This window comes from Mustelus asterias, unplaced genomic scaffold (genome assembly GCF_964213995.1).
Source record: "Mustelus asterias unplaced genomic scaffold, sMusAst1.hap1.1 HAP1_SCAFFOLD_1222, whole genome shotgun sequence".
Taxonomy (NCBI): domain Eukaryota; kingdom Metazoa; phylum Chordata; class Chondrichthyes; order Carcharhiniformes; family Triakidae; genus Mustelus; species Mustelus asterias.
The window spans coordinates 72,006-93,653 of record NW_027591167.1 but is presented as its reverse complement, the minus strand read 5'-3'; the positions used below and the strand labels follow the sequence as shown (position 1 = coordinate 93,653).

Sequence of the window (21,648 nt, the reverse complement as noted above, 5' to 3'; positions counted from 1 at the left end):
GCCACCAATGGGATCTTCCAGGCTCGCTGATGGCCAAAACATTTTGCGTGGTTCACCCGCCCCATCGCTAGGGAACCCGCCAAAAGGAAGGGCCAGAAAACCACACCCATTTTCTTTGGTCACTTTCCTTCATTAATTATAAAGATAATGATGTTCTGTTAAATATAGAGGCTGGTAGGGTGGAAAGGGTGTGCGTGTGTGTGTGCAGATATGTGGGAAATGGAACAGACACTGTCGCAGGCCCTGTCAATCATGTTGGGGGAAAGTTGAGGATGAAGGAAGACACATCAGAAGCAGTGGTTTGGAAGGTATTATTGGGCGGAATTTTCCTAAAAAATGACAAAGTCTCAGGTTCTGACTGAAAACCAGATTCTCTCCAGAAACACAGATTTTCACTGCAGATCTTCTGAAAAAAAGAGCAGGGAGGCGTGGTGTGGGATCTGTAGAGTCGGCAAGGCTTTCTCCACAGAGATCAGGGCACCATTTTTAGAGGGCGCCCCAATCTCAAAGTCAAAGTAAAGGCTTTCAGCCCCCACGGACATCAGGACCCCTGGCAGACAAGGAGAACACCCCCAACCCTAGAATACTGGGCCAAACTCCCCCCACCTCCCCCCCCCCCCCCCCACAGGCTCCACTTCTGACCCCACCTGGTAGTGTCAGGGAGCCATGTCCCTCACCACCCAGCTGTCCTCAATTCCGAGCCCCTGGCATGGTCATCATGGCTGGTTTCTGTTTTTGGAAACCAGAAGTCATTCCCACTGGTGTGACATCACAGCAGTGGGGGGAACATCTGAAGACCCAAAAGCAATGGCATTAAGTTGTTTAAGAATATTTAAATCTATTCAATTTGATCATAATTAGGTTCATGCCCTTGCTGCGCATGAATCTGACTACATCACTGGCGGGGAACGAGGAAGAACACAAACTGAGATCTCGCCGTCGCAAATCCCATTAAGGCCCTCTTGCGAGAGTTAGTGGCCATGACGGTGAATGGGTCCATAAAATTGCAGCCATTGTCATTTCAGAACAAGCAGAGACAGAAGTGGGAGAATGGAATTGACTCTTAACAGGAAGTGAGTGTGATCAAACATAGTCAAGATGGAAGTCAGTGAGCCTGTGAGATTCAGTTTAAACCGTCTAGAATTAATAAATCTATTTAAAACTGTAACATCATCCACTATCAATGTTACCTCGGGTCCCTCGTATCTTGCCTTTGTTACCGTGCCTGTAAGCAGGGATATTAAGAACCTATCTCTGGCTTTGTTTGAGTCATGTCTGCTCAAGCAACCACATTAAAATCCCATGTAGCAAATTGTGCCTATAACCTCACAACATTATGATTTACAGACATCGATTTAGCATCTCCTTTGTCATTTTTACTATTTCCCTAATCTGGTCCCTGCAGTTTTTGGTGATATCTCTAAATTTACCGCTGTTTATATCTACCTCTCCTTTGATCCATTTCTGTTCTTTTCAGCTATTTGTGGTGCTCCTTCCCCCTTGCCATATTAGTCTTCCCTACAGTAGTTGTACACAATGTTCTCAGTGAGAACACTGACCCTGTCTTTGTTCATGTGTAACATCTCCACCCTATACAGGGACTCCTTTCCCAAGAACTAGTCTCAATGCCCCAAGAATCTGAAACCTCTCCCCTGCGTGGTTCCTGTTTCTGTACTTGCGTGGCACTGGGAGTAATCCTGAGATTTACTGCCTTTGAGGTCCAATTTTTAAATCTTTTCCTGGCTCCCAAAATTCTGCTTGAAGACCCTCAACACTTTTTCTACCAATTGTCATCAATTTTCCTTCCCCTAACAGAATGTTCTGCACCCACTTGGTGAAATCCTTTACCCCAGCACCAGGAAAGTAACACACAATTCAGCAATCGTGTTTGTGGTTACACAAACACCTGCCTATGCATTTAACTATCAAATCCTCTGTAACTACTACATTTCGAATCTCTCAATCTGCAGTCAAATCATAGAAATCACAGAAACCCTACAGTGCAGAAGGAGGCCATTTGGCCCATCGAGTCTGCACCGACCACAATCCCACCCAGGCCCTACCCCCACATATTTACCTGCTAATCCCTCTAACCTACGCATCTCAGGACTCTCAGGGGCAATTTTTAACCTGGCCAATCAACCTAACCCGCACATCTTTGGACTGTGGGAGGAAACCGGAGCACCCGGAGGAAACCCACGCAGACACGAGGAGAATGTGCAAACTCCACACAGACAGTGACCCAAGCCGGGAATCGAACCCAGGTCCCTGGAGGTGTGAAGCAGCAGTGCTAAACACTGTGCTACCATGCCCCTCAGTACCAGGGGTTTGATCTTCCTCAGTACCAGGGGTTTGATTCTAACTGCAATTCCTCGAGGAGTCATCATTTTCCCCAGTGTTCAAAACTGAAAATCGATTAGCAAAAGCCATCATCAGTGCCTTCCTTTTACCCTACCTAGTGGTTACCCACTCTCTACCACAGAAAATGCAAGTGGTGAGAGGGGTGACCACCACTTCCAGGAATATACATCCAATGAAATTCCTGGATACAGTGCAAGCTCTGAACCTAGAAGTTAGAACAACTGTCATGGTTTATTTCTTGGATTCTTTCTTGCTGGACACAACACATACTGGCTTCAAGTTACTTACTTCCTGTTTCTGTAGGTTACAAACAATATACATCCCAGACTGACATACACCTGAGAACATGGCAGAAATATAAAATGTTCAGGAAATCTTTGCTATACATGGCTAACATTCCCCATGGATTTCATTAAACAGGTCATTAAGTGATTGAAACAGATCCATTCATGAATTCAAAATGCGGGCAGCCTGGTGGCTGTTTCAGGACATGAATTCAAAATGCGGGCAGCCTGGTGGCTGTTTCAGGACATGAATTCAAAATGCGGGCAGCCTGGTGGCTGTTTCAGGACATGTTTGAGATGTAGGCCTGAGATATATGGGGTCAAAATGGTCTTTGTTAGAAATGCAACACCGGCTCATTATGAACCAGAAGCTTAGTTTTCAGAAAATGAGGCAGTGTGTGTAAACAGGCTGCTAATTTGTGACAAACAAGATTGCATTAGTGGCAAAGGCCAGTTTCACTTTAATTGCCACTTTGTTCTGGAATATTAGCAAAGGAACTTGGAGAAATATCTTGGTTATAACTAGATTAGGTCAGGAGTTGGCCTAAGTGCTGTGGTACGAGGCTAACCGTGAGGCAGTAGAAACAATTGTTTAGGAAGTCAGCAATTATATTTGAGCTGTCGGTTTTATGTTGAGAGTTAGCACCGCAGGGGCAGCATTGTTGTTATTGACATTTGAAGGAGAAGGTATGGTTTCTTGTTGCTGGAAAATACACTATAGTTTTACCTTTTTAAAGTTCAAAGTCCACTTAAAGTGGCCAGTGGTGAGAAAGATATAGCATAAATACCCCAAAATGCAATAACTGGAAACAGGTGATAAACTGTAGAAGGGGCACGAGGTGGCCTAGAAACTGAAAACTGAACCCAACTTTTTGTGATAAAGCCAAAAGTGCACCTTTGCAAACTCTAACGCACAAATTGTAATGAGTGCACGAACACAGACAGAAGTGGAGTTTCTGCAGTGATGGCATGAATTAAAATGGCCTCAGAAATATAAAAACAAACATTTTCCAAAAGCAGGAGCAATTAGCAGACGAGAACTGAGAAAAGATTGAAGTGAGACATTACTTTTGAGGTTTAGGGAAGTGAATATTTATTGTATAACAAAACAAAAGGGGAAGAAGGCATCAAATAAAAACAAAGAAGAAACAAAGTAAATTGGGACACAAGAAAGAATTACCAAATTAAAATAGAGGTTATTTTTATTGCTATTCTATCTGGGGTGGTACAGTAGTTAGCACTCTGCTGCCTCACAGCGCCAGGGACCCGGGCCCTTTTCCTGAGAGGAGCCAGTCAGAGGTCAGCAGCTCTCCATTGCTTGTCAGCACCACCACGATCGCCAAAGGACACCAGGCCAAAGGTAAGTGAGGGTGGGGTGGGGGTCAGGATGTGGGAGAGGGTGGGGTGGGGGTCAGGATGTGGGAGAGGGAGACAGGGGTGGTTTTCAGTGCTGGTGTACTCAGCCCAGTATCAGGTCTCTCAATCAGGAACAGAGTGCCTGATAACAGGCAGTGCTGCCCCACCCAGTGTTTGTGGGATAGCCTTTAGGAGGTGCAGCTCCCATTTAACCCCTGAGTCACCACTGAACTTCAACTGACTCGGGGATAACGGCTCACTAATGAGTCTAGTTGACATCCTGCTGCTGATGGCTGGAATCCTGCCATCAGTGTGGGATAGAGGGAAAGTTGGCCGATTGGATAGGTAACTGGCTGTCTGATCGAAGACAGAGGGTGGTGGTGGATGGAAAATTTTCGGATTGGAGGCAGGTTGCTAGCGGAGTGCCGCAGGGATCAGTGCTTGGTCCTCTGCTCTTTGTGATTTTTATTAATGACTTAGAGGAGGGGGCTGAAGGGTGGATCAGTAAATTTGCTGATGACACCAAGATTGGTGGAGTAGTGGATGAGGTGGAGGGCTGTTGTAGGCTGCAAAGAGACATAGATAGGATGCAAAGCTGGGCTGAAAAATGGCAAATGGAGTTTAACCCTGATAAATGTGAGGTGATTCATTTTGGTAGGACAAATTTAAATGTGGATTACAGGGTCAAAGGTAGGGTTCTGAAGACTGTGGAGGAACAGAGAGATCTTGGGGTCCATATCCACAGATCTCTAAAGGTTGCCAGTCAAGTGGATAGAGCTGTGAAGAAGGCCTATAGTGTGTTAGCTTTTATTAACAGGGGGTTGGAGTTTAAGAGCCGTGGGGTTATGCTGCAACTGTACAGGACCTTGGTGAGACCACATTTGGAATATTGTGTGCAGTTCTGGTCACCTCACTATAAGAAGGATGTGGAAGCGCTGGAAAGAGTGCAGAGGAGATTTACCAGGATGCTGCCTGGTTTGGAGGGTAGGTCATATGAGGAAAGGTTGAGGGAGCTAGGGCTGTTCTCTCTGGAGCGGAGGAGGCTGAGGGGAGACTTAATAGAGGTGTATAAAATGATGAAGGGAATAGATAGAGTGAACGTTCAAAGACTATTTCCTCGGGTGGATGGAGCTATTATCTGTTTGTAATATTTATTAATGATCTGGATGAGGGTATAGTTGGGTGGATTAGCAAATTTGCTGATGACACCAAAGTCGGTGGTGTGGTAGACAGTGAGGAAGGGTGTCGTAGTTTGCAGGAAGACTTAGACAGGTTGCAAAGTTGGGCCGAGAGGTGGCGGATGGAGTTTAATGCGGAGAAGTGTGAGGTAATTCACTTTGGTAGGAATAACAGATGTGTTGAGTATAGGGCTAACGGGAGGACTTTGAATAGTGTGGAGGAGCAGAGGGATCTAGGTGTATGTGTGCATAGATCCCTGAAAGTTGGGAATCAAGTAGATAAGGTTGTTAAGAAGGCATATGGTGTCTTGGCGTTTATTGGTAGGGGGATTGAATTTAGGAGTCGTAGCGTTATGTTGCAACTGTACACAACTCTGGTGCGGCCGCACTTGGAGTACTGTGTGCAGTTCTGGTCCCCACATTACAGGAAGGATGTGGAGGCTTTGGAGAGGGTGCAGAGGAGGTTTACCAGGATGTTGCCTGGTATGGAGGGGAGATCCTATGAGGAGAGGCTGAGGGATTTGGGATTGTTTTCGCTGGAAAGGCGGCGGCTAAGAGGGGATCTTATTGAAACATATAAGATGATTAGAGGTTTAGATAGGGTGGATAGTGATAGCCTTTTTCCTCTGATGGAGAAATCCAGCACGAGGGGGCATGGCTTTAAATTGAGGGGGGGTAGTTATAGAACCGATGTCAGGGGTAGGTTCTTTACCCAGAGGGTGGTGAGGGATTGGAATGCCCTGCCAGCATCAGTAGTAAATGCGCCTAGTTTGGGGGCGTTTAAGAGATCCGTAGATAGGTTCATGGACGAAAAGAAATTGGTTTAGGTTGGAGGGTCACAGTTTTTTTTTTTAAACTGGTCGGTGCAACATCGTGGGCCGAAGGGCCTGTTCTGCGCTGTAATGTTCTATGTTCTATTACAAGGGGGCATAACTATAGGGTTCGTGGTGGGAGATACAGGATGGATATCAGAGGTAGGTTCTTTACGCAGAGAGTGGTTGGGGTGTGGAATGGACTGCCTGCAGTGATAGTGGAGTCAGACACTTTAGAAACATTTAAGCGGTTATTGGATAGGCACATGGAGCACACCAGGATGATAGGGAGTGGGATAGCTTGATCTTGGTTTCAGATAAAGCTCGGCACAACATCGTGGGCCGAAGGGCCTGTTCTGTGCTGTACTGTTCTATGTTCTATGTTCTAGCCCCTCCCACCCTCCGATTTAATCTGGTGAGGCTTTGCCATTGCGGCACGGTAGCACAGTGGTTAGCACTGCTGCTTCACAGCTCCAGGGACCTGGGTTCGATTCCCGGCTTGGGTCACTGTCTGTGTGGAGTTTTGATGTGGAGATGCCGGCGTTGGACTGGGGTGAACACAGTAAGAAGTCTCACAACACCGGCATCTCCACATCATGACTACCATCGACGCCACAAACTGCCGGCTCCAAGTGGAGAGGATCTCCAAGAAGATCGCGCATATCGACACAGACTTCAAGTTTCTACAAACATGCAAGAAAGCTGTAATTTGATTTCTGTGTCTGTGCCCTGTTTGAGAACAGAGACCACTCCATCTGACGAAGGAGCATTGCTCCGAAAGCTTATGGTATTTGCTACCAAATAAACCTGTTGGACTTTAACCTGGTGTTGTGAGACTTCTTACTGTGGAGTTTGCACATTCTCCTCGTGCCTGCGTGGGTTTTCTCCGGGTGCTCCGGTTTCCTCCCACAGTCCAAAGATGTGCGGGTTAGGTTGATTGGCCAAGCTAAAAATTGCCCCTTAGCGTCCTGAGATGCGTAGGTTAGAGGGATTTGTGGGTAAATATGTAGGGATATGGGGGTAGGGCCTGGGTGGGATTGTGGTTGGTGCAGACTCGATGGGCCGAATGGCCTCTTTCTGTGCTGTAGGGATTCTAAGGTTGCTGGGAGCCTGATGCAGGACTCCCGGATGGACCCCAAGGGCATATTTATGCCCCCTCATCCCAGTGGTGAAATTGGTGGTGGAGGGAGCATGGTGCAGACCCCATGGTGCCTTGCCCCCTCTGCCTGATTAAACCCAGGGTGGGAAAGCATTTGGACGGGTTTCCCAACCAGACACTAATTGTGGGCAATTAATGCTCACTTAAGGGCCTCATCCCACCATTGCTGGAATTCAACCACTGGTGGAGGGATCACCACATGAGGAGGTCATAAAAGCACATCCTAATGTGTTTGCTTCTCGGGGGCTTCCTCATTCAAAGGCACTCAGTGCCTGATAAAGGGACATGACATCTGGAAGGGTGTGGACTGTGCTCTTTCTTCTGATTCCCTCCCCCTTAGCCAGTGACTACCCCCCTCTCTGCAACAAAGGGGAGGCGATGGCCTAGTGGTATTCTCAGTAGAGAAGGGCAACTAGGGATGGGCCATAAATGCTGGCCAGCCAGCGATGCCCTTGCCCCATGAATGAATAAAGACCCCCTCCACCCTGACCCACCCTCACTCACCTGTCGCCAGGGTCTCTTGGCACTTCTGGGCCTCTGGGGTGCATTAATAGCAGCAGCTATTAATGACACAAAGGATATGTCAGGAGATTCTGGATAGGTGCAGAAAACATAGGGTTGTTGTAGTGGGGGACTTTAATTTCCCTGGCACAGACTGGAAAGTGCTTAGAGCTGGGGGACCGGACGGGGAGGAATTTGTAAAATGCGTACTGGAAGGTTCTTTGGAACAGTATGTAGATAGCCCGACTAGAGAGGGGGCTATACTGGACCTAGTTCTGGGAAATGAGCCCGGTCAGGTCGTCAAAGTTTCGGTAGGGGAACATGTGGCAAATAGTGACCACAACTCTGTTAACTTTAGGATAGTAATGGACAAGGATGAGTGCTGTCCTACGGGCAGGGTGCTAAATTGGGGGAAGGCTGACTATAGCCGGATTAGGCAGGAATTGGTGGATGTTGATTGGGAGAGGATGTTCGAGGGTAAGTCCGCGTCTGGCATGTGGGAGTCTTTTAAGGAACTATTGATAAGGCTGCAGGATAGGCATGTGCCTGTAAAAAGGAAAGATAGGAAAGGTAGGATTCGAGAGCCGTGGATAACCAGGGAAATTGAGGATCTGATTAAAATGAAAAGGGAGGCGTACGTTAAGTCCAGGCAACTGAAAACAGATGGAGCTCTGGAGGAATACAGAGAGAGTAGGAAAGATCTCAAACGGGGAGTTAGAAGGGCAAAAAGAGGGCACGAGATGTTCTTGGCAGGCAGGATTAAGGAGAATCCTAAGGCATTCTATTCATACGTTAGGAACAAAAGAGTTGTCAGGGAGAAAATCGGACCTCTCAGGGACAAAGGAGGGAATTATGCTTAGAACCCAAGGGAATAGGGGAGATCCTAAATGAATACTTTGCATCGGTATTCACGAAGGAGAGGGGCGTGTTAACCGGGAGTGTCTCGGAGGGAGGTGTTGACCCGTTAGAGAAAATCTCCATTACGAGAGAGGAAGTGTTAGGTTTTTTAGGGAACATTAAAACTGACAAAGCCCCAGGGCCTGATGGCATCTATCCTCGACTGCTCAGGGAGACGAGAGAGGAAATTGCTGGGCCTCTGACGGAAATCTTTGTCGCTTCTTTGGACACGGGTGAGGTCCCTGAGGATTGGAGGATAGCGAATGTGGTCCCGTTGTTTAAGAAGGGTAGCAGGGATAACCCAGGAAATTATAGGCCGGTGAGCTTGACGTCCGTGGTAGGGAAGTTGTTGGAGAGGATTCTTAGAGACAGGATGTATGTGCATTTAGAACGGAACAATCTCATTAGTGACAGACAGCATGGTTTTGTAAGAGGGAGGTCGTGCCTTACAAATTTGGTGGAGTTTTTTGAGGAAGTGACAAAAACGGTTGATGAAGGAAGGGCCGTGGATGTCGTCTATATGGATTTCAGTAAGGCATTTGACAAAGTCCCACATGGCAGGTTGGTTAAGAAGGTTAAGGCTCATGGGATACAAGGAGAAGTGGCTCGATGGGTGGAGAACTGGCTTGGCCATAGGAGACAGAGGGTAGTGGTCGAAGGGTCTTTTTCCGGCTGGAGGTCTGTGACCAGTGGTGTTCCGCAGGGCTCTGTACTGGGACCTCTGCTATTTGTGATATATATAAATGATTTGGAAGAAGGTGTAACTGGTGTAATCAGCAAGTTTGCGGATGACACAAAGATGGCTGGAATTGCGGATAGCGAAGAGCATTGTCGGGCAATACAGCAGGATATAGATAGGCTGGAAAATTGGGCGGAGAGGTGGCAGATGGAATTTAATCCGGATAAATGCGAAGTGATGCATTTTGGAAGAAATAATGTAGGGAGGAGTTATGCAATAAATGGCAGAGTCATCAGGAGTATAGAAACACAGAGGGACCTAGGTGTGCAAGTCCACAAATCCTTGAAGGTGGCAACACAGGTGGAGAAGGTGGTGAAGAAGGCATATGGTATGCTTGCCTTTATAGGACGGGGTATAGAGTATAAAAGCTGGAGTCTGATGATGCAGCTGTATAGAACGCTGGTTAGGCCGCATTTGGAGTACTGCGTCCAGTTCTGGTCGCCGCACTACCAGAAGGACGTGGAGGCATTGGAGAGAGTGCAGAGAAGGTTTACCAGGATGTTGCCTGGTATGGAGGGTCTTAGCTATGAGGAGAGATTGGGTAGACTGGGGTTGTTCTCCTTGGAAAGACGGAGAATGAGGGGAGATCTAATAGAGGTATACAAGATTATGAAGGGTATAGATAGGGTGAACAGTGGGAAGCTTTTTCCCAGGTCGGAGGTGACGATCATGAGGGGTCACGGGCTCAAGCTGAGAGGGGCGAAGTATAACTCAGACATCAGAGGGACGTTTTTTACACAGAGGGTGGTGGGGGCCTGGAATGCGCTGCCAAGTAGGGTGGTGGAGGCAGGCACGCTGACATCGTTTAAGACTTACCTGGATGGTCACATGAGCAGCCTGGGAATGGAGGGATACAAACGATTGGTCTAGTTGGACCAAGGAGCGGCACAGGCTTGGAGGGCCGAAGGCCTGTTTCCTGTGCTGTACTGTTCTTTGTTCTTTGTTCTTTGAAGGGGGGGAGGTTTAACACAGATATCAGAAGGACATATTTCACACGGAGGGTCGTGGGGGCCTGGAATGTGTTGCCGGGCGGGGTGGTGGAGGCGGACACACTGGGAACGTTTGAGACTTATCTAGACAGCTATATGACCGGAGTGGGAATGGAGGGATACAGAAGAGTGGTCTAGTTTGGACCAGGGAGCGGCGCGGGCTAATTGTTCCTTGTTTCTCGTTTCAAGGCTTCATTCTATGATCATCTTGCTGGTGCCAGTACAGAGCGAGACTGCGGATAGTTGGGAACCTGTCTCGGGGGCAGGGAATTCATATGGTGTTCATGGAAGTGGAAATGACTAGGGTTGGGAAGCATTTTCCGATCAGGGCCATTGTGATCTCCTGGACTCGTTTCGATCGCCTCAGGGGGTCGGAGAGGAATTTCCCAGATTTTTTTTTTCCCCATATTGGCCCTGGGGTTTTTCACTCTGGGTTTTCGCCTCTCCCTGGGGATCACATGGTCTGGAATAGGGGGGTGGGGGTGAGTTAATAGGTTGTAATGAACAAAGCATCGTAGCTGTGAGGGACAGCTCGGTGGATAGGATATTGGTATGTAGATAGGCTGGAAAATTGGGCGGGAATCCTGGATTCAGGATTCAATCCTGGACCGGGGAGCGGCGCGGGCTTGGAGGGCCGAAGGGCCTGTTCCTGTGCTGTATTGTTCTTTGTTCTTTGTTAGCTGCCATTCCCACTGCCATTGATGGGTATTGAAGAGCTTTGATTCACTAGCAGCTCTTTGGGGGTCCTAAATTCTGAAGAGGGCCTAACTCTGGCCAGTTTAATGCCTGATGGGCATTTAGTTCTGGTGGATCTTCCCCAATGGAGGAAAAGTGGTTCTTCAACTAGTGGGTGAGAACTCTGTTATTAACATTGAATTAGAATCCTTATTACAGTGCTGAAAGAGGCCATTCGGCCATCAAGTCTGTACCAAACCGCTGAAGGAGCATCCCATCCTGGCTCTCCCCTCTGCCCTATGCCCATAACACTGCATAGTTATCCCCCTAACCTACAGACCCTGGGACACTAAGGGACAATTTAGCATGGCCAATCCACCTAACCTGCACATCTTTGGACCTGCCTTGTGCGAGCAAGGATGTAGACTGCAGTGCTTTGAATGAATTGAAGCATTTACTACCTCTGTATACATCCACCAGACAAGCTTTAGTCCTGTAATAATTTCCCTAATTGCTCTGTAAAGATTTGCCCTTTCTGTTATCTGTAAATCTGCATACGTTAATATTTTGAATAAACTACTGAAGCCATGAAAATAATTTGAATTAGTTTTTGAGCAAATACATTAGCCTCTGGTCCTTCGTGTTGAACATTGTCAAGAGAAGACAACTTCATCTTAACTCTATTTATTTTTGAAAGCTGGATAAAGTAGACAGAAATTTCCCCATATTTCTTAGAGACCAAACCCATAATATCCTCACTACCAACTATTCAGCACAGATTAAACCTGAGATTTCCCTGGTTTATATAGTATAGTCCCTCACTGTGCAGTGCCGTTATCAATTGAGTGACAGTCTGTCTATATAGTTTATAATAATATTGATATATGCTTACTGGCAATGTCCTCCATGATGTGGAGATGCCGGCGTTGGACTGGGGTAAACACAGTAGGAAGTCTAACAACACCAGGTTAAAGTCCAACAGGTTTATTTGGTAGCAAATGTCACTAGCTTTCGGAGCACTCACTGCTCCTTCGTCAGGTGAGTGGGAGTTGTGTTCACAAACAGAGCATATAAAGACACAAACTCAATTTACAAAATAATTTGGTTGGAATGCGAGTCTTTACAGGTAATCAAGTCTTAAAGGTACAGACAATGTGAGTGGAGAGAGGGTTAAGCACAGGTTAAAGAGATGTGTATTGTCTCCAGCCAGGACAGTTAGTGAGATTTTGCAAGCCCAGGCAAGTCGTGGGGGTTACAGATAGTGTGACATGAACCCAAGATCCCGGTTGAGGCCATCCTCATGTGTGCGGAACTTGGCTATCAGTCTCTGCTCGCTGAGCTCTTTCTCTGCTCTCTGCTCTTTCTCGCTGAGCAGAAACTGATAGCCAAGTTCCGCACACGTGAGGACAGCCTCAACCGGGATCTTGGGTTCATGTCACACTATCTGTAACCCCCACGACTTGCCTGGCGTGCAAAATCTCACTAACTGTCCTGTCTGGAGACAATACACATCTCTTTAATCTCTGCTTAACCCTCTCTCCACTCACATTGCCTGTACCTTTAAGACTTGATTACCTGTAAAGACTCGCATTCCAACCATTATTTTGTAAATTGAGTTTGTTCCTTTATATGCTCTGTTTGTGAACTGAAATCCCACTCACCTGACGAAGGAGCAGCGAGTGCTCCGAAAGCTAGTGGCTTTTGCTACCAAATAAACCTGTTGGACTTTAACCTGGTGTTGTGAGACTTCTTACAATGTCCTCCATGACATACAATATGTAATGTTCTTTTATGTTTCTTTTGTATAGTCTACACTTATCCCTTGGACATTCTGATATCGGCCCTTTTAAGGTAAGAAGAACTTTTTAAAAGGTCTTAAACTAATTTTATTTGAATATTGTGAAATGCGCTGAGGCCAATTCTTGACAGTGCTGGAGTTGCAAACTCAGTCTTGCTGTTGACAGCTCCATGTAGCAGCTTTAGTCATTCATCATTATTTAACTGAACTGCTCGGTACGCTGCTTTGTAGCTCACAGTTCAGACTTTCTTCATTATTACCTACAGCAACCCTGTCAGGTCCCTACAGAATAGTGGTGGCTGGGAAATATTCAGCCATTTCCTGTCTCCATATCACGCACCATTTATCAACAGTTCGCTTCCCTTTTTCCAATTCAAGAGGCTCATGACCATATATGGGAAAAGCTCTTGCCCTCATTCACTGGTACCATTCTTGACAGTAGTTTTTGGCAAAGATAGATTAATCGTAAATTCAATCCCAAAATAGCAGTAAAAATTCAAGTTATATGCCATGATAGTCATGATAAACCCATAGCCCTAAATTATAAAAATATTAAACAACAGAAATATAAAATACCATTCATGAAAACAGAATTTGACTTATTTGCTGAATGGAGAACCATGTCAATAGTCCCCCTTCACTTAAATGTCCATCAGACATTTAGCTGGCCAGGATTTAGGACCCCCAAAGAGCTTCTAGTGAATCAGAGCTCTTCAACACCCATCGATGGCAGTGGGAATGGCAGCTGCTGCTCGTAATGCACCCATCAGAGGCCCAGGAGTGCCGAGAGACTCTGGCAACAGGTAAGTGGAGGTGGGGGGGGGGTATTCATTCATTCATGGGACAAGGGCATTGCTGGATGGCCAGCATTTATTGCTCATCCCTAGTTGCCCTTCCCTCCCCATTGTTGCGGAGAGGGGGTGTCACTTCCTAAGGAGAAAGGAGTCAGAAGAAAGAGCACAGACCCACACCCTTCCAAATGCTATGTCCCTTTACTCATGTGTAAAGGGCGGTACGGTGGCTAGCACTGCTGTCTCATAGCGCCAGGGACCTGAGTTCAATTCCGGCCTTGGGTCACTGTCAGTGTGAAGTTTGCACTTTCTCCCTGTGTCTGCGTGGGTTTCCTCCTCCAAAGATGTGTGGATTAGGTTGATTGGCCATGTTAAATTGCCCCATAGTGTCAGGGGGACTAGCAGGGTAAATACGTGGGGTTACTGGAATAGGGCCTGGATGGGATTGTCAGTGCAGGCTTGATGCGCTGAATGGCATCCTTTGCACTGTAGAGATTCTATGATTCTAAAGATGCACAAAGCTAGTTGAGTCAAAGAGGTCCATGGGTTTTCATTTAACTTCTTTAGTGACAGAGGACTTTTAAAAAGATTTGTATTTTAAAAGGTGTGTTGTTTATATTTAGATAAAATAACCTGGCTGAAGTCATGTTAAATGGGCAACTCCATGAGACTTGCAGCTCCCCCACCCAAACCATATTTGCCCATTGAACTCCACACTTTTAGCCTGTGTTTCTTTACTCAACGCTGAAATTCAAACTATTCTGGTAGCGCATTGAAAAAGAAAGAAAAATGTTAATACTACCATTATAATAATGTTTAAATTTATTTTCTTATTGCAGGTGGCCCCACTACAGGGGCTATTGAACATTGCAGTAAAGATGGTGGTGTTACCAAAAGTCAATGGTATGTCCATGGCGAGCATATCAAAGTCGAAAGTGGACAGTAGTACTAAGCACATCACCGCTTAGATCCCAACTTCTCCATAGAACCATAGAATTCCTACAGTGCAGAAGGAGGCCCATCAAGTCTGCATCGACTCTCCAAAAGAGCATCTTGCCTATCCCCAGTACCCCATGTATTTACCATGGCTAATCTACCTAACCTACATATCTTGGGACAATAAGGGGCAATTGAGCATAGCCGATCCACCTAACCTGCACATCTTTGGAATGCGGGAGGAAACCGGAGCACCTGGAGGAAACCCACACAGACATGAGGAGAACGTTCAAAGTCTATGCAGTCACCCAAGGATCCACAGCTTAAAACTCATGAAATGTAGAAAGACGTACTTTGCACAATGTTAATATCAGAGCTCAGTGTTCCGTTTCTGAGAGTGTTTCTTAAAAAACGTTTGCTACTTAGTTTAGGGCTGATGGTAACCTAACACTCCGTGTGTGCGTGCGCTGTACCTGGCATTGCAACTGACCATGTCAGTCTCCGCACAGACAGATTGGGTTTAAATGAACCCTAATTACAATAAGAAAGAACTAGCGTCAGTTTCTCATCTTAGTGTTATATCTTTAGGACGTCACAAAGTGCTTCACAACCAATAAATTACTTTTCAAATACAGTCACTATCATTGCTCACAGCAAGATTCTACAAATATGGATTGGGATAAATGATGAGTTAATGTTGAGGAAGAATATCGGCAAGGTCATCAGTCAAATTGCCTGCTTTTCTTGAAACACTACAGTTGGATCTCTTGCATCCATCTGAATTAATTTGCATTGTCAATGCAACACTCCATCACTTTGCTCAGTTTTTGAACTGGGGTACAAACTCACAACTGTTACGTCTTCTGGACTCAAAGCTGGAGTTTCTTCAATTGTATTTCTTGCTGCTCTCCAGGTGACTGGTAGATACATTGCTAATTAGCACATTACCGCAGTGCGACAGTGAATATGACACCCCGGGATATTCACAAACCGATTAGTGGCTAGATGGGTGGAGAACTGGCTTGGTCACAGAAGACAGAGGGTGGTAGTGGAAGGGTCTTTTTCCGGCTGGAGGCCTGTGACTAGTGGTGTACCGAGTTTCACTGGCTGTCTTGTCTGGAGACAATACACATCTTTTTAGCCTGTCTTGATGCTCTCTCCACTCCCATTGTTTTGTTTCTTAAAGACTGGATTAGTTGTAAGTATTCGCATTCCAACCATTATTCATGTAAATTGAGTCTGTGTCTTATAAGTTCTGTTTGTGAACAGAATTCCCACTCACCTGAAGAAGGGGCTCAGAGCCTCGAAAGCTTGTGTGGCTTTTGCTACCAAATAAACCTGTTGGACTTTAACCTGGTGTTGTTAAACTTCTTACTAGTGGTGTTCCACAGGGCTCTGTATTGGGACCTCTGCTGTTTGTGATTTATATAAATGATCTGGAAGAAGGTGTAACTGGGGTGATCAGTAAGTTTGCGGACGACACAAAATTGGCAGGACTTGCAGATAGTGAGGAGCATTGTCAGAAGCTACAGAAGGATATAGATAGGCTGGAAATTTGGGCAAAGAAATGGCAGATGGAGTTCAATCCTGATAAATGCGAAGTGATGCATTTTGGTAGAAATAATGTCGGGAGGAGCTATACGATAAATGGCAGAACCATAAAGGGTGTAGATACGCAGAGGGACCTGGGTGTGCAAGTCCACAGATCCTTGAAGGTGACGTCACAGGTGGAGAAGGTGGTGAAGAAGGCATATGGCATGCTTGCCTTTATAGGACGGGGCATAGAGTATAAAAGTTGGGGTCTGATGTTGCAGATGTATAGAACGTTGGTTCGGCCGCATCTGGAATACTGCGTCCAGTTCTGGTCGCCACACTACCAGAAGGACGTGGAGGCTTTGGAGAGAGTACAGAGGAGGTTTACCAGGATGTTACCTGGTATGGAGGAGCTTAGTTATGAGGAGAGATTGGGTAAACTGGGGTTGTTCTCCCTGGAAAGACGGAGGATGAGGGGAGACTTAATAGAGGTGTATAAAATTATGAAAGGCATAGATAGGGTGAACGGTGGGAAGCTTTTCCCCAGGTCGGTGGTGACGTTCACGAGGGGTCATAGGTTCAAGGTGAAGGGGGGGAGGTTTAACACAGATATCAGACGGACATATTTTACACAGAGGGTGGTGGGGGCCTGGAATGCGCTGCCAGGCAAGGTGGTGGAGGCGGACACACTGGGAACATTTAAGACTTATCTAGACAGCCATATGAACGGAGTGGGAATGGAGGGATACAAAAGAATGGTCTAGTTTGGACCAGGGAGCGGCGCGGGCTTGGAGGGCCGAAGGGCCTGTTCCTGTGCTGTATTGTTCTTTGTTCTAGTTCTTCATTCTTTACGCATAATATAAAAATAACCTTCTAACTTGAGCTAAGCTGACATTCCCATTTTTTTCCTCAAAGATTTCATTTTTACCCTTGTTGAACAGTAAATACCCAAACGTAGTGTGTTCTGAAGGAATGCAGGGAATGTGAGAGGATGACATTTATGTGAAATTATGAACATTTAGTTTTGTGAATGATTTATAAAACTGTCATGTACTTTTTCTTTGCAGCAAGACTAGCCAATGGATTTCCACTCCCAAGTGTGGATCAGTTAAGCTTTGTAAACCCACTCCTGAAGGTGAACCAGGTAAATAACTGCAGAATACAAGATCCTCATAGTGGTATTGAATATACTTACACCAATGTTAGACAATCTATTCAACTGGAAGAAACTACATGGAGACAATTTTCCCTTAGACGGTACAAATGAGAGAGTCATGTGATTTGTCTTTCTTGCCCTGTCTTGAGATGGTTGCCAATGGCCGATTATCACATTATGGTGTGTGGTTTCCGTGTGATTTTCAGCCAGATATTAGTGTAATCCCAGCAGAATCAAATGAAATGGCGCTATAGATGGCAGAATTCTAAACATGGGTCCCATCTGTAAATACCATATGTTGGAGTATCTGTGATCTTTTAAGTTGGTCTACCCAAAGCAGCTTCCGGCTGCAAAACATGGCCTGGTCCCCAGATTGGAAAGGTGAGCTTCCCTTGATAATCCCAGTTCAGGCATATTCATCACATCCCAGATTTCCAAATGCACAGTCACCGGAAGTCACGTGAATTCACTGTTAATTATCTGAAACAACAGTCACTGTCGAAGCCTGACCCAGGTCTGTTCCTCCTCCTGCTGCTACTGCATTACTTCAAATTCAATTTAAGTTCATCTAAAAGAGGATTTACTAGAATGATGCTGGGGTGAGGAACTTCAATTATGTGCAGATGCTAGGGAAGCTGGGCTTGTTCTCCTTAGAACCTTGTCTCCTTAGACAAACCAAAGTAGAACGTACAGGGTAAATGGTAGGACTCTGAAGAGTGCAGTTGAACAGAGGGATCTGGGAATACAAGTACAGAATTCCCTAAAAGTGACGTCACAGGTGGATAGGGTCGTAAAGAGTGCCTTTAGTACATTGGCCTTTATAAATCGGAGTATCGAGTATAAAGGTTGGAGTGTTATGGTAAGGTTATATAAGGCATTGGTGAGGCCGAATTTGGAGTATTGTGTAGAGTTTTGGTCACCTAGTTACAGGAAGGATGTAAATAAGGTTGAAAGAGTGCAGAGAAGGTTCACAAGGATGTTGCCGGGACTTGAGAAGCTGAGTTACAGAGAGAGATTGAATAGGTTGGGACTTTATTCCCTGGAGCGTAGAAGATTGAGGGGAGATTTGATAGAGGTGGATAAGATTTTGATGGGTATAGATAGAGTGAATGCAAGCAGGCTTTTTCCGCTGAGGCCAGGGGAGAAAAAAACCAGAGGGCATGGGTTAAGGGTGAAAGGAGAAAAGTTTAAAGGGAATATTAGGGGGGGCTTCTTCACGCAGAGAGTGGTGGGAGTGTGGAATGAGCTGCCGGATAAAGTGGTAAATGCGGGGTCACTTTTAACATTTAAGAAAAACTTGGACGGGTTCATGGATGAGAGGGGTGTGGAGGGATATGGTCCAAGTGCAGGTCAGTGGGACTAGGCAAAAAATGGTTCGGCACAGACAAGAAGGGCCAAAAGGCCTGTTTCTGAGCTGTAATTTTCTATGGTTCTAGAACAAAAATGGTTAAGGGGAGATTTAACTGAGGAATTCAAAATGACAAGGGGTCACGATAGAGTAGACAGAGCGAAACTGTTTCCACTGGCAGGTTGGTCAGTAACGGGGGGCGGGGGATAATGAAGAAAAACTATTTGATACCACAAGTTGTTATGGTCTGGAATACACTGCCTGAAAATGGGCTGGAAGCAGATTTAATGATAAATTTCAAAGGGAATTGGATGAATTTGCTGGGCCATAGGAAATGAGCAGCAGAGTGGGATTAATTGGATAGCTCGCTCAAAGAAGCCCAATAGACCAAATGTCACTCTTGTGCTGTATACTTTTATGATTCATTCCATTTATTGGCACTAAGGGAAAATAATTGGTGGTAATATGTGTCATGTCAAACTGTGGAAATGAGTGGAACCAGCACTCTAGAATTAGTCTTTGTGTTTCAAAGCGTGCAGCAGTGTTGTACTGAGAAAAGAGGAGGAGTCATTTATAATGCTGTAATATTGCTGTTTTTTTTTTCAGGATGTTCTGGTGATTGCGACTGACATCCATTATGGTCATTAACTAGCTGTTGTTGCAGACAAATACACAGTGATGGAAAAGACCAGACATGTGACCGCGTTGATTACCTGGCACAATCCAATCATTTCTTATGCTTACATGAGGCCATGGATTAATTTTTTCCACATTGTTCTGTCAAAATATTGTCAATTTCCATTTCGACACTTTGTTTTCAATCAAGCGAGATACCTAATGGAAAAAAAACAGTGACAAGATATTGGAACTAGTTTAAGTTACTGTTGTTTTGTCATCAGAAGCAAGGAATAAAGTCTCACTTTGTGGGGCAAGTGAACTGTTTCAGATCAGTATTTACTTGCCCTCAATGAAGTGGATATGACATTAGGTTTGCTGAGTATGTTTGTGGTGTGACTACCTGTCATCTGGTTCCTTGCTATTTTTTGCTTGTCTTTTAAACCAAATACAAAATATCACAAACATATAGTTGCGTGACCCAACTTATCAAACCCTTGTCAATGTACATTTGAGGTTTGAGAAACCAAATTAACACCCCTGCAGAACTGAACTTCCTTCATCCTCCTGTGCCTTCTTAATATTTCTTGAGCAGACTCTACTCAAAAGCGCAATGAACATGTCCATTGACCATTGCGACATCAAGGGCTATGATCTTGTACGAGGTACCCATTGGAATCTGGAGCTATTTTTAATGCTGTTCTGCCTCCAGCCATGCTAAACTTCAAAATATAAATGTGGTGAGGAAAAGTATCAATAAAATATTCCTGTACTTTACTGTGTACCCACCTAATCCTAGCATGGATTTCATTGCTGACTAATAGATCACCCATGGTGTTCATCTGGTGATAGGATATGCTATTTTATAATAAAAGGTGTGTTATAATCAAAGTTTAACAGTGTCGTGGCTGCTATATGCATTGTCTAAAGGATGTATTGCAGAAACTCACCAAGGCATCTTTGACAACCTAAAGGGCAGCAAGTACATCACCTCCAAGTTCTCCCCCATCCTGAACTGGATGGATAATCACTGGATCTGGATCTCACAACATTGTGGGAGTACTTTCACCGTTCAGCCAGTTATGTAGCTGCCCATCACCAGCTTCTTAGGGCAGCTATTGATGGGCAATAAATCCTGGATTTTTCATCAATGTTTGTTTATTTGTGTCACAAGTAGGCTTACATTAACACTGCAATGAAGTTACTGTGAAAATCCCCTCCACATTCTGAGAGTTAATTTAAAATTGGAGAGGGGTAGAAGAAGTAATTGTGCCACAGCAAATGCTCACTGGATGAAAAACCTTTAAAGTCTTATTTTGTGTCTGAAATTGAAGGTGACCTGTTCTGTCCAATATAATAAATACTGGCAGCGATTGTGGTTCTGAGACTGATCAATGGAACATTATCTCCCGCCAGTGTTATTGATATAAAATCAAGTGTTTATCAATGGCTTTCATATACTCTAACGTACTTAACCACCTCTAAATTTCCTGTGCCCTTCATTTCACATAATCCCAGAACTGAGATGGAGCACAAGGAGGCCATTTGGCCCATAGTGTCTGCACCATTATAGCCCTGCACAACAGTCAATATTTGTCAAAAATATATATTTTCAGTCAATGTTCAGTCTGGGTAAGGGTAATCACCTGTTATTTCAGTAGCTGATTGGGTATTGGTTAATTGTAATGGTGACAAAAACATACATACAATGACAGACAGACAAAAGACCATCTGGACTATCCAGCCTATCCCACACAATTGTGATCCCTTGTGTATCATTCCCCACCCCACCTGAAACCATGTGACCTACTGGGAAAGGTGAGAAATCAGATAGATACCCAGGCCAAATTGGGTAAAATAATCTGGGAAATTTCTCTCCAGCCCGCATGGGAGATTGAAACTAGTTCATAAAACATAGAAAAGCTACAGCACAAACAGGCCCTTCGGCCCACAAGTTGCGCCGAACATGTCCCTACCTACTAGGCTTACCTATAACCCTCTATCTTACTAACTTCCATGAACTTATCCAAAAGTCTCTTAAAAGACCCTATCAAATCCGCCTCCATCACCACTACTGGCAGCCGATTCCACTCACCCACCACTCTCTGAGTGAAAAACTTACCCCTAATATCTCCTCTGTACCTACTCCCCAGCACCCTAAACCTGTGACCTCTTGTGGCAACCATTTCAGCCCTGGGTAAAAGCCTCTGAGAATTCACTCTATCGATACCTCTCAACATCTTATACACCTCTATCAGGTCACCTCTCATCCTTCGCCTCTCCAAGGAGAAAAGACCTAGCTCTGTCAACCTATCCTCATAAGGCATGCCACCTAATCCAGGCAACATCCTTGTAAATCTACTCTGCACCCTTTCTATGGCTTCCACATCCTTTCTGTAATGAGGCGACCAGAACTCGGCACAGTACTCCAGGTGGGGTTTGACCAGTGTCCTATACAGCTGCAGCATTATCTCCCGATTTCTAAACTCAATTTCTCTATTGATGAAGGCCAGTATTCTA

The 21,648-nt window shown here is 45.3% G+C and overlaps 1 protein-coding gene across 1 annotated transcript in view; it reads left to right on the top strand.

Annotated features, from left to right (window-relative positions):
* LOC144488023 (bactericidal permeability-increasing protein-like) overlaps window positions 1-19,206 on the top strand; it is a gene marked incomplete at its 5' end in the record, with an annotated part of 29,022 nt that extends 9,816 nt beyond the window's left edge. The window contains 4 exons of the mRNA XM_078206039.1: window positions 12,760-12,802; window positions 14,380-14,443; window positions 17,077-17,153; window positions 19,120-19,206. Of these exons, the coding sequence (XP_078062165.1) occupies window positions 12,760-12,802; window positions 14,380-14,443; window positions 17,077-17,153; window positions 19,120-19,161 (226 nt within the window). The remainder of the gene's footprint in view (window positions 1-12,759; window positions 12,803-14,379; window positions 14,444-17,076; window positions 17,154-19,119) is intronic.
* Between the last annotated feature and the right edge of the window lie 2,442 nt (window positions 19,207-21,648).